The sequence below is a fragment of the Mastigoproctus giganteus genome, chromosome 6, assembly GCF_048544385.1.
Source record: "Mastigoproctus giganteus isolate SK-2022 chromosome 6, ASM4854438v1, whole genome shotgun sequence".
NCBI classification, from domain to species: Eukaryota; Metazoa; Arthropoda; class Arachnida; order Uropygi; family Thelyphonidae; genus Mastigoproctus; species Mastigoproctus giganteus.
In genome coordinates this window covers 56,426,117-56,439,622 of record NC_143580.1, presented here as the reverse complement: position 1 = coordinate 56,439,622, position 13,506 = coordinate 56,426,117, and the positions used below count along the sequence as shown (strand labels likewise).

At 36.6% G+C, this 13,506-nt stretch overlaps 1 protein-coding gene across 2 annotated transcripts in view; it reads left to right on the top strand.

The window, feature by feature from the left end:
* LOC150084308 (acetylcholinesterase-like) overlaps positions 1-11,720 on the top strand; it is a 113,001-nt gene extending 101,281 nt beyond the window's left edge. The window contains exon 4 of one of the 2 annotated variants that reach the window (XM_090375971.1): positions 10,782-11,720. In XM_090375971.1, the coding sequence (XP_090232097.1) occupies positions 10,782-10,924 (143 nt within the window). In that variant the 3' untranslated portion in view covers positions 10,925-11,720. The remainder of the gene's footprint in view (positions 1-10,781) is intronic. The other variant, XM_090375973.1, reaches the window with a different exon arrangement.
* The last annotated feature ends 1,786 nt before the right edge of the window (positions 11,721-13,506 follow it).

The window sequence follows — 13,506 nt, the reverse complement described above, 5'->3', positions numbered from 1 at the left end:
CTCGGCAGTTGAGAAATAAACTTTCTTCCAAGAAGTATTTACCAATATTAGTATTACTGAAAAGTATCATTATGAAATTATGCAGCTTAAATACAAATCCAAGATGCTTCTGGACCTGATCCTCGAAACTCTAAGATTCTAAGAAATTAAATGTCTTATTAGTATTTTTTTTTTATATATATATTTTGTAAAAAGGTGCATATATCAGTCCATTTCGAATCGTTGATATACGGGGTGAGTCAGAATTACTCACAACACTCCGTGACAACACGGGTAATAAAGAGATCTTTCAATTATCATCATAGAGAGTGAGCGTCCCTCGCTCAATTAGTGTCCTTAAATCCTGGTCAGCAGGACAAAGCAACATCATGTGGAGGGCCGGTCTCCGGCTCTCCGCAAAAGCGGAGCTCAGAGTTATTCAGACCTAGCTTGCAAAGCCTGGATCTGAAGTCAGGCAGCTTATGAAGAAAGGTTCGGTACCACCGGCGTAAGTCTTAAGATGGTACAAAGATGATACAATTCTTCAGGAGGGACATGCAATTCTTCAGGAGGGACATACAATTCTTCAGGAAGGACCTTTAACGTCAAACACCGAACAAAACTAAGAAACATATCAGATGCTTAAGGAAGACCGTCCAGCAACTGTTGGACTGGAAATAACTTGAACATTGCAAGACGGTGTAGCTTATTAAATTATACACGAAGCTTGAGCCACAGAAAGATTACAGCAAAAAATGGGTTCCATGTTTTATCTCAAAGGATCGCAAGGCAAATCGGATGATGGCATGACAAAAGCGCAGACACCGGACCGTTTGATCGGGGTGACATTAGCCCCATTACTTCCCGAATATTTCTCTTATATATTCCCCATCAACTGGGGGAGTCAGGCATCTTTCTACTTTCCACTTCTTTATTTATTTCAAATAAAATTGTCCATTGTTTGCTCTTGATTTCGGCATTTATTCTTAATCTCCTCTTCTCTATAAATAATTTGGAACAACTTGATAACTTAATTAAAACAGGGAACCTTACCATAAAATTACTGAAAAGCAAGTAGCGTATCGAATATTTTAATCTTGAAATGTCATAGCTCATCCCATTGTCTAGTATCGCCGTCTCTTCTCATCTGTCGATCGCCTGTGGGAATCAGACAAACTTTCTGTTACAACTACAGTGGCTGTAGCTTTTATCCTTTGTTATTTGTGAAGTCCTCCACATGTTCAAACGTTAAGAGGACAAGATAAGCTTCCTCCGCGGCAAAAGTCATTTGGCTGATTGGTGACGAAGCAATTCTTTTCTAGACTTGTCTTATTCACAAAGAGATCATAGCTAGCTTCCTAACGTACTTGTTCGGATTGTCATCCCAACACTTCAGATATCGCATCCGGAAAGGGGCTATCTTGAACATCTGCACAAGTAAAAGACGATCTTTGATATTAATCCTAAGAGATAGGAAGAAACATCTCGAGTATCTTTCAGACGAGCGGACTTTTCTGCTGATTCATGTCCTTGGAGAGAAACCCTATATTTAGAAAGCACTACAGATTACAAAAGCGATTGCATAAAGAGATGGCCAGAGAGTATATTATATTGCATTACTGTACTTAATGAAGCTCTTACTACATAAAAGGATATAAGGGAAAAAATTCAGTAATTCAGTTTATAATTAAGAAAAAACTAGTAACGTGTAATCTAGATTTCTATAATGACCACCTGAATATTCGGCAAGCAGGAGGCTGGCAACAGCCTATGTATGGTCTGAGGACGGGTCCCGGCAAGGTTCCCAAAACGTTACCTTAATGTATGGTGATTTGGTTAATAACTAAATAAACTATCTTAATATTCACGTGGTATAAGAGTTGTCATTCTATAATGACAACTCTTATACCACGTGACGTCCTTCTCCAACTATATGTTTAATTAATATGAATATTTGGTGATTATATTCTTTTTGTCCAGTTGGGATTATAAGGTTCTGTTGCCAAGGAGCTTCTACTTCTTTGATTTCGAGTCACCCCCCACCTTAATAATGATTTCATTACTTATATTTCCAAGGGCGCACAAGAGGGACAGAGATTTTAAACCATAAAGACAACGCGACATCTAAATTCTTCAATTACCTTTATACTAAATTATTTTACTGGCATTCATAGCCACGTTTGTGTTTCGGGCAAATGGTTATTAATATGTAGACTGCCCCTGTCTTGTCGCACTGCGATGCACGTGAGCTGAGCAGAGAAGCGAGACATCTCCCGCATTGAATCCAAAACATTTTTCAAATGTCCTCTTAAAAGGAAAAAAATAAAATAAAAAAACTCCAGCTCCCTTGTGTAACTAAGTTATGAGCGCCGTATTTTTCGATTTTCCCCATGATGCAATGTTACACTGGAACACGAACCACAACGAAATATTTTGTGATGCAAGAGAGAAGACACAAACTGCAGATACGAATATTAAAAAATGGGAGCGAATCTAATAATAAATAAGGTGCAGAGAGACAGCAGAACACATCACATTATCCAAGGGTTCTATAAATAGCATGCTTTCAGGGAAGGTACGACTAATTTAATTATCTCGTAGAGTTTTTTTTTTCCACCTGTCGTGCAGCTTAAAAAAAATATCCAAAGTTGAGAAGAAATGGAAAAATGAAACTACATTCGCAAGGTCCAATTTTTATTCAGCAACAGAATGGTTTCTTTGAGGATGCATTTGTTCTAAGCAGCCTGCCAAATTTCTCTGAAGAATTCAGGATGTTGAAAAAATGAATCCCATGACTAAGAAACGAGAAGGAAGAGCTGGGATTTTCAGCAATCTCAGAGACACCTTTCGCCAATGTGAAACGCAAAAGCACGCACTAATTACCATAATTTAAAAGTCGTTACGTTTGCCCAAAGTGGCCATCGGCGACGGGTCGCTTTAAGAGCTAATAATTTAAGCCCCGCTGACATCTTCGGTGCACGGGCCACACCCTTGATAATAGACGTGGATGTAATGTAATTGTCGTTTGTCCCGATCTCTACCTGGCATCGAGACTTAATGTGAAAAATTGCCTTTCTAGAAGAACTTGTTAAGCAAGCACCTGGTTAAGTTAGCTGCCATATTTCAATTTTTTTCATTCTATTGTTCTTCATTAGACTTGCAGACTTATCAGCACAAAGTGGCCTTTCACTGTCACAATCTTTCATACACTTTTTTATGTAGTTATTAGCCTTCAGCTCGTACCTTCAGAGCGTACCTCATGATCAAAAAGGTATTAGACAAGCTTTTATTAAAACAAAAACATGTAATGAGAAGATCTTGTTGTGGTTCCTGTTCCAGTATAAAATACAAATCACTGTAAGTTAATATCAATGCAATTACAAATATGGTGGTTGATATCTCCCATTGCAATTTGTAACTGCATTGACAGACCGACGAATGGAACATATCTTTGCAGTTGTAACAGAATCAGTAATCAAAGTAATAATTTAAACGACTGTAATAAAATTAATTACTGAAGTGGTGTTTAAATAGGATTCGTTGAATAATCTTGAAATTCTCTTGAAGAACTGATGAAAGAAGTGATCAGATCAAGTTCATTCCGGGAAGAGTAGCTTAAAATGTTTTTAAAGATCAAAAGGACAATGAAAATTAACTTTTTATAGTATAAGAGAGAGTTAATTATTATTTGATAATTTATAGAGTACCTTTAAATCAATAACTGTCTGTCTGTTGCAGGACAACAGCAGTTCAAAGTGCCGGCCCAACTCATTGTAAGGTTCCAGCGAATAATCTAAGTTTCACTTAGATTATTCGCTAGAATATTGGAAGCATATACGGCATATGCTTCCAATATTTATTGGAAAATATTTTCTATTGATCTCTTAAAATCTCCACTCGAGAGTTCAACTTAAATCTTTAAGATCTACTTTTCTCTTGTCTGTTTCAGGAAGGAAAAAACTAATACCATGAACAGCAAAAATATTTATTAACACTTCTCCCTCCCCTTGATATTTCCTCTTACGAGTTTAGGGAACCCTATGAATCCTCTCAAAGACCCAATCAAGCAGTAATGTCTGCAGTAAGTGTCTTCTGCATCTATAAATTCTCTTTTACTTTTCCAGTTAACTGCACTGGTAGAGTATGCGTGAAAATCGTCATAATCGATCACCTGACCCCTAGAGCAGCAGTTTGACCGAAACACTTGGCACGTACAGATGTAAGCGTTCATCCACTGTTCTATCCCAAGTCTAATGTATTATTCATTACTGAACGGGAAATGGAAGGTCTTTCTACAGATACGGCATTTTCATCCACAACATCTCTCGCTCACCAGCGCTACCTCTGCTCCTCATCTGCATCGCTATCTAATAAGATCAAGGAAAGGAGAAAGAAGGGAGAGGAGTTGAAGAAAAGACGGAGATCAGCAGAATAAACAGGATGCAGTGTATTTACTAAACACACTGGAAACACAAAAAACAGTGATGAGAATATGACGGTAGTTTCTTTTTATTTTAAAAACTGGTTGATAAAATGTTTTAATCTTTTTATGGATTTAATTTTTTTAGATCTACTAGAGGTAGATCCAAATAAAGTTTTGCTTCCACCACTCCACATCAAACTAGGGCTACGTGTAAAGGGATGCTCCCGAAGCTGAATACAAGCGAAAGGCGAAAAAGAGTCAATCTGCTGTGGTGCTTAATTATGGTGCCATTTTAAGCACTATTTCTGCGTTTAGCACCCCAAAATTTATGAAGTAAACTTTCTTTCATGTCGGTAACAAGATATGACCCAAAATTTGCGGTTCAGTGTTATTAAAAAAAGAGGACTTTAATTCTTCAGATGTTAGGCTGCATCAAGATTAGACCAAACTACAGCTTACATAACGTAAAATAGAATGAATAAGACATAAATATATCGCTGCATTTATCACATTTCAATTTTCAGGTTGATAATTCTGCCAAATAAAACTATGCTCTACCATGGAGTATACTTCAAAGTTTTGGAACAAATGGAAATCGCTATGGACCAGGTGGAAACTACAAGATGATTGAAACTTTTCTCAACGTTCCCCCACCGTTTATTTTGATGTGTTCAAGTAATGATCTTATCGTGGCGCTGTACTTATTGGTTCAGATAGCCATAAGCAGCACAAGTACTGCCATAAGCCTTATGCCAACAGCCATAAGCAGCACAAGTACTCAACTATTGCAAAAACAATCGGTATAAATTCACGGTTGGTCAGTCTATGGGTATGACGTGTACCTATAGAATTGGATACATTTACAGATAATCTTTTGGACATCTGGAGCTCAGCGACTTTGCTTTACTCACATTCTTAGGGGGGGGGGTTGATACCTGACAGTTTTCCAGCACCTACATCGCCCCGTTCTTCCATCTTTTTACTACATCGGCTATGGTTGACTTTTCAAGGGTCAAAGGTGTGAATGTCACGCACAATATGACAAACTGATGCTTCCTAGTAGACCGTGGTGATCTCTTCGACAGAGATTACATTCTTTCATTCTTTAACCATCCCCTTATTCAGTTATCTTAAAACACTGAAGGCAGAAGCAAACAACTTCTGACAAGTGTCGGTATATTGACTCAGCAGTACACAGCACAACGTGCAAAATGGCACGCACGCTCAAATAACGTTCATTATAATCCAACGAACGACGAACGTACTGAACAGCTTTCCTGTTGGACGATATGAGTCACGAAGAGCTTCAGTTTAAAGTTCATATAACTTTGGAGATATTAACTCCGATTCTTTTATCTTTGTTTCAGTTTGAAGACTATTAATTGAAATTTTAATTATCATGGATTTCTGAGATATGCCAGAAAGAACTAAATTTTTGTTGCTTTATTTTAAACACGATTCCACCTTCTCAACATGAATTCAATGAACTGTACAGATGCACCCAAGGCCATTTCAATTTGAGTGGAGAGTTAACAAATGGAACTGCCGTATATAGCTGAAAAAATCTCAGATTAAATCAAGAAAGAAATCCATTAAATCACTCTACTGTAAGCAAGGTATCTGCAAGCCGCATTATCCATAATGTTTATTTATTTTGTTATATTTTTTGAAAGATAATGGTAAAGCTGAAGTAGTGAAGAACTTTTATCAAGGCATATTTTGGCTGTTCTTTTTACTTTTATTTCACTTGGGGGAGAAAGTTCCTTAACTTCCCATTTCACAATAAATGTAACAAATTTATTTCGCTGATATATTGCTGAAAGGATAATTTCAAAGAATTATCCAGTTCCCTTTTCTGGAAAATCAATTGATTTTACTGCAGCCAATTTCTTCCTATGGAAATCTGTAAAGCTTATGTCAAAGCATATCAAATGTCAGAGGCAAAATCCGACATGTAATCAGTGGAACCAGCAAAAAATGATAGTGGTCACAATGATACAGATACCACGTTTAAATTAATGGGCCCATCTCCAGAAGTTATTTCCTATGAGTGACTTCGAAGTTTCGTCAAGCCAGCAAAACTAAGTAAGTCTCCAAATTGTGTTTTACTTGGGTTTATGGTAAAAAAGAGAGGTTTATATGTTGCCATTTTTCTAAAACGCAAAAAGAATAAAATCTTGCTGACGATTAAGTCCAGTCCATCCAACCAAATACTGAATAAACAAATCCTATTTTCGTTACGTACGTTAATGAACAGAAAGAAGAAATATCATATTCATAATTCAGCACAGTACTACTTCTTTCTGAAGCCATTTACCAGGCTATCCTTGAATCCACCATGGATGAATGCCATGTCTATATGCTGGACGTTCTTCCTAATGCGAAATGCACATACGCTGTTGAATACCCCGCTCCGCTTCTCTTCAACCCCACTCAAATTTTTACACCTCATTTATACTGTATTTATTCTAAGGACAGGTCATTTGTCCAAAAGGAAAGATCTAAAGAATATGGAATAGCACCTTATTACCATAACCCAAGATCGACTTTCAGTTCTGAGTATCCAATAAAAAAACTCCAATGGGGAAACATTTACTGATGATTCGAAAAATATTATAATTTTAAAACAACAAACAACAAATCAATAATAGTATGTTCATAGTGCCACAGCTTTCAAAACATTGGACCATTCCTCATAACCTGAGCCCTCATAAAACGTTAATGAATGCTGACATTAACTATGACCTTCTCCTCTCTAGAAAACGATAAGGCAGATGGCCGATCTCTGTTTAATCGTGTTACTATTTACACAAATATGTCCTGTTTGACGTCATCTCACTCCTAAACAAGGTGATCTGCATTTATAGCAGCTTCTGATGCAGTTTCAGCTGGCGTTTATGACAGACGCGAGCATGGTTCATTATTAATTCATCCCTTCCAGTGAAATTTAGTAACGAACAGCAGCGGGGACCCTCTGTTACCCATCAACTCAATACACGGGTAGAGATGAGTTTTCCTAGTTTCACTGTATAAGCAGAGGATGGAAATCTGTAGCAATTTACCCATCATTTTTGAAAGGTGACAGGGTGAATGTAATTATTCTGTACTATTTATAAGAACACAACTCTCTCTGTCCATTCCCTCGCTTATGGAAATTATTGCCTGATATCTATGATTTCCTCATAGATCGATAAAATATGCAGTGATGTACACCTCGTGTCATACATAAAGATGCTTTATGTATGACAAAGCTAAGTTACAACCATGAAATCTGAGCTCTCAAGAATATTTAGATAGACAGGAAAATATGATACGACTTTGAAATTATTCATAAATTATTTTATATAAGAATACACAAACAATAATTGCTTAAATACTTTAATATTTAACTGTCGATCACATTTTATGTTTTAATTATCGCATAAATAAATAAGAAAGAAACGTTTTCTTTTCTACAGGTAATGAACAAATTTGAAAACCGTACCATCGTAAGATACCTGCAGAAGAATGGTTGTTTAAAGTCAAACGAAACCATGATAATATCATATATACGTTGGGCACATCTGCTCCATCATGTACTATGGTGAAAAACTGGCAGCAGAATTTAAACGGAAGGGTTGAAGAGAATACCGTAATGCGGGTGACCAACAACCAACTAAAAACATTGATGCAATACACCATATGGTGAAGGGCAGGCAGACCTGTGATTATCAATCCAAGAAATAGCGCAGGCTATAGGCTCTTGTGGACGGACAAAACATTCTGACAAATGAATTGGGTTTATCAAAGGTTTCAGCAAGATGTGTCCCACGGCTTCTGACACTTGCTCAAAAAAGTAGTCGGTGCAAAACTCCCTCAGAATTGATGACACGTTATGAAGCAGATCTCAAAAAAAAAGACAAGTTTTTAACCATGGATCATACAAGAATTATTCATGATTAAAAATGGTTGGTAAACTTTGGCATTTCCAAAAAAAATGGAACTACCTAAATTAACCGCCTCAGCCGAAGTAAGGATAATGATTGCCACCATCACCTTTCTTTCGGCTGGAAAAGTAATGGTGGGTGGTAATCTTTTGGGATTCCAAAAGAATAATAATGGAAGACCATATTCCAATAGGTCAAACTGTAAGAGGAGTATACTATGCTAACTTATTACGTCAATTAGAGATACTATGAAGTCAAAGAAAAGGAATGCTAACAAAAAGATGTCTTATTTTCCCCATGAACACTGCTGCTGCTCACGCAAAAGCAAAAGAAATGACTGAAATGCATCAGTATGAGTACAAATTGCTGCTGAGCCCATCTTATTCATCAGATCTGGTCCCCAAACCTTCTTTTTTTCTTGTTTCTCAAACTTATATTTCATTTGTCTGAACAAAAATTCAGATGGAGGTCAGCCGTCAAAGTATTTCAGGCTCTAATCAATCACTTCACATGGGTGAGATAACTGCATTGCAGAAACCAATGTGCGAAGCTCTGAGGGGACTACGTTTCACAGTAGCTTCGATGAGGGAGGGTGAGCGCTCCGGACCCAGAGTATTACCCAGAAATTAACTCCTCGCACTGTGACCCGCGAGAGTGCGATTTCTTCCCACAGAACCTCTTTTCATTGTTTCAGAATCAACGAACGATAAGACGGGCAACGCACCACTTCAAGTGACATATGGCATTTACCAATGTTAAATAGGCCATGTAAGCTACAGCTGTCTTATGAAACGAAGTTCTGAAACTGCCTACAGACAGCGCACGCACTCATGAACAATCCTGAAATTTGAAGCCCTCGTGTCAATAACATGACACGAGGGCTACAAATAAAGATTGGGGAATCCTCTTCAGGGTTCCCCAAACCCGTGAATTTTACTGGCCTACAGAATCACTATTTAACTATTATTTCATTCTCTGTCTTCCCCTCCAATGTTTCTTAATACTGACATTTTAAAGTTCAAAGTATCTGTCGTAGCATGCGCCCAAAAATAACTTCTTTGAAACTCCTTATGTCCCTCTTATCGAGACTCATATCGGCTCTTCAGTGGAACATTCGAATACTTTTACTGGAATACTATATTTGTAAACTGTGCAACAGCAACCAGTACGCCAAAATTTTTGTTTGGCGAGTTATAGTGCCACTTTATATGAAGTGGCACTAAAAATCACGATGTAATCAGAAATTAGGAGGTTCAACTGAGAAAAAGCACACGCGAATTTCAGTACCATCCTTCCCTTCTCTTGGTTAACTCCAGAACAATCAGTCGCGCTCTGATAAACATTGCTTCCCCTGAGAATTAACGGTGCGCGAACCCCACCACCACCCATCTTATATAGGTGGCAGTGGCATTGGTCCTTGAGCTGTCGATCCCTAGGCCAGATGTTTTTAGGGCACTTATAAATCCATTCACCTTCATTGCGAAATTACCTTGAATTTTTCAAGAAGAAGAAAAAGAAACAATTTGTTTACTTTGATTAACAAAATCAAATGAATTATTTAGAGAAGCAGCCTACTTCATTAACATTTAGTATTCAGGGGATCTCCTGAGTTTAAAATGAAAGCACGAAACAAACAAACAAACCCATTTACGCCAGTTACGTTCATTTTCCAGAACAGCAGCTTATCCTCAAGGGAACTACTCACGTAGAAATTAGCCAAAGGTCTAATTAAACTTGGCTGCATTCTAGCTATAGGAAGTGATACGAAAAACGTCTATCAAGACACATGGCTGGCAATCTTCTTCCCTTGTAGGTGATATATTCAAGCGCAATGTTTTCCACATATGCCAGATACGATTAAAAAAGAAAAAAAAAAGTTTGAAAGAAAGAAAAATAAACAAAACCGATGTCTTTCTGTTTTTAAGATGGAAGAACAGCTATTATTACTAGCGTTTAATGCAGAAAGTGCAATAAAGATCTTTGTCTAATTTTTAAAAAGTTGAGCTAAAATAAATCCTTAAATTGTCAAACATACTATGACAATCACCAGAGGGCATTGCGTGTCTCAATTAAATCGCAGCCCTCGTCATCCCAACACCAGTTGAAAAAGACCCGAGTTCCAGTCCCGTTGATGACAGGAGGAATTTGACTTTTTCACAATGTGGCCGAGTTAGTCGGTCTCAGGTTTTCTCTCCCAGAAACTCGAGCTTTTTGTCCAGCAATGATGTTGAAAACGATGTTGGCTGTTGTCTTAGATTTTTTATAAATACAGTAAATGGATGTTCTTAATTTTAGGTCAATATCGATCTTAAAAATAAAGTTCACTGCAACTGAGGAAAAAGTATATTTTTAGAAATTTAAGTAACTCTTCTTATTGTTGATTTTCATTAATCTGTTTAAAAAAAACTTTAGATTTCACCTAAGCTGGTTCTATCTTTCTATCTGTTTTTTAGCTCCACATAACAACCCCGTCAATGAGTGTGCTACCGACGGAACAGAGAGTGCAACAGGTGACTTTAACCTATATCAAGGTGTAGCTTCCGTCCTCATCGAGTCTGCTGTAAGTGTACTGCTAACATTAATATCTCTGACGTAAAACTGTTGAGAAGACGATGACTATATCCTTCAGAAATTGAGGGTGGAATGTGTAGTAGGATCTGGTGATCATATTTCAAAAAGGAAACCTAAAGCAAAACATTTGCGATCGTCAAAAATAAAATATTTTGTTTAATAGAAGAAACGAAAGAAACAAGAAAATGAGACTGGTGATGATTGTCTTCGAAACATTGGTGGATGGACGATAGTCTCGCCATCTAGTGTGTTGTCTAAGAATCTCCATCGTCCTTTCCTTTTAGGAGTGCTCGCAATGTTAAAAATATCTGTTGACAATCTGACAAGGTTGAACATTTTCTAGGTTGGTGAAACACATAATTAAGGAATTCCGTGAGGGTAAAGAGAGTCAAATTATACAAGAATATTCTTAACAACAACAAAAAAATTACCTGTAGAAAAATATATCAAAGACTTAATAGTCTATAGGGTAGAAAAGGTAGGCATATCATAAGCGGGTTTTCTGACCACTGTTGTAGTTACTATATAAATTGTTGACATTGGAAAAATAGTACAATATTGTGTGTGTATTACATTAAATGTCTTTCGGATATAAGGGCAAAAAAAAGAAAAATCTAAATGACTTTGCATCTCTGCTTGCTGCATGGGTAGTGTGTAGGTTGACAAGTTGAATAGGTTGACATTGTATAAAAGTTAAAACATCCTAATGCAATTAGAAATAGAAGAAGCTGAGTTTTCAGTAGAAGCAAATGTGATTTATTGGACAGAAACGATCATTTCTGTAACCATAATCTCCCTTTTCGAGACATATCAAGAGTAGTACAAAGACAGTGTTCATATCAGTAAGTTTTCCATATAGATAATCAAGTAGGATACTGTTAAAATAAATTGTTCAGTTAAAAAAGGACAACACTTTTTTTTAATGTTTCATTCTAGTTCAAACGATAATATATGTTTATATAGCCTAACAAAGGTTATAAATTATGGTGCAAATATTTTACTGTGTATACCGTTTCTTGAACGTCACCATTTCAAATGGGAAATAAATTTATCTAAAGTACAAAAATGTCATAGTAATTAGGCATAAAAGAAGAGTGGAGATGAAGATGGATGCTAGAAGACATCGCCAGGTAACTAATAAATGCTCTCGTGTTGCCCGTTAGTACTATTGCGTTGTAAAATAAAAAAAAAGCATTATATTCATGTAGTTTCCTACGAATGGCCACTGCAGTTTCAACTTAAAGGATCCTTTAAGAATACAACCAATATTTATTTGTCGTTCTGTTGCTAGTAACTTAAGGAGAATTCCAAGTTAGATCTTTCTCTCTCTCTCTCCATAAGATGGGTGATTCCAAAGTGTTTCACGTGGTAGCAATTCACTGCAACTGAGATTTTAAAAATGTATGACAAAAGAGAATTTTCTATCTTCTTTCTCAGTTGAAGCCAAAAATAACTTGAGGACATTTCAGTGCACATACAGTGCTCATCCTAGAGTTCTGGAGACCCGGGTGGGAGAATAATATCGACGGAAGGGACAGCAAGGATGATTTGGAGCCTGGAAGAATGCTTCGGTGCACCCAGATCTTATCAAAATTTAACTGCAGAGACTCCAACAGGAGGGGGGGGGGGTAGGGAAGTTGAAAATTAGTGTTAATCGAGTAGTTATGTTACTACTACTACTAGGTATACTGTTTAAGGAAGTCATTGTAGCATTTCTTTGGAATTCAATCCAATATGAATCTTCAAATGAGTTGCTCTTTTTGACTTCAGTTTTCTCTCGCTCAAAGAATTTGTTAATAAGAAAAATGCATGAAAGCCAATCCATGTGTTTCCCTTTTTGCGATGGACTATCTGAACGTTGAGACAGCTATCTTTCGACTCTCTGATGATCAAAACACTTATTTTCAACTCTCTTCTTCCTTTGAATTCCACAAGCATGTGAGGTTTTAAACACACGGAAGGAGTCTTTTTAAGTCATATATCTCTAAAAAAAAAGTGTTGTTTCTACACCCTTAATATAATTAAGAGGTGTGAGAGGAAGAGAGAGACTTCCACTTTTTTTCCTCAATGTAAAGATTCTTCGCATAAAGATTAAAAAATTCAAATTAATTACATTATAACATGGTATAAGTAGAGTTACATTATTTTCATTAGTTTTTGATGTATCTCTGTATATACTATATGTATTAAATCTAGTACATGCGTACTACAATAAAATGGATACATGTATAGAATATATACATTCTGCAATATTCAGTTTTAATTGCTGGACCGAAATCTTAAGGCTTGATCGTAAACACTTTAAGTGATTCCCATTCCCTGTATCAACCTCTCTTTTGAAAGCCTATTCAGCTCAAGAAAAGTGAACAGCCTGTTTCTAAAACTTTATAAGTAGTTGTAAAAATAAGGTATTAAAAACTCAATCCACTAAAAACTACCGATAATAATCCGTCATAGAAAAACGTAAAATAAGCAGCCCAATGCCCAAAGTCAAATATAAAATCGAGTTAAGCATTTAAAAGATAGTAGCGTCTGGGAGATTCAATATTTCGCTAAACCATGGAATTTTTGTTTCGAGTCTCTCGTGTAATAAAAATAGTTTAAATG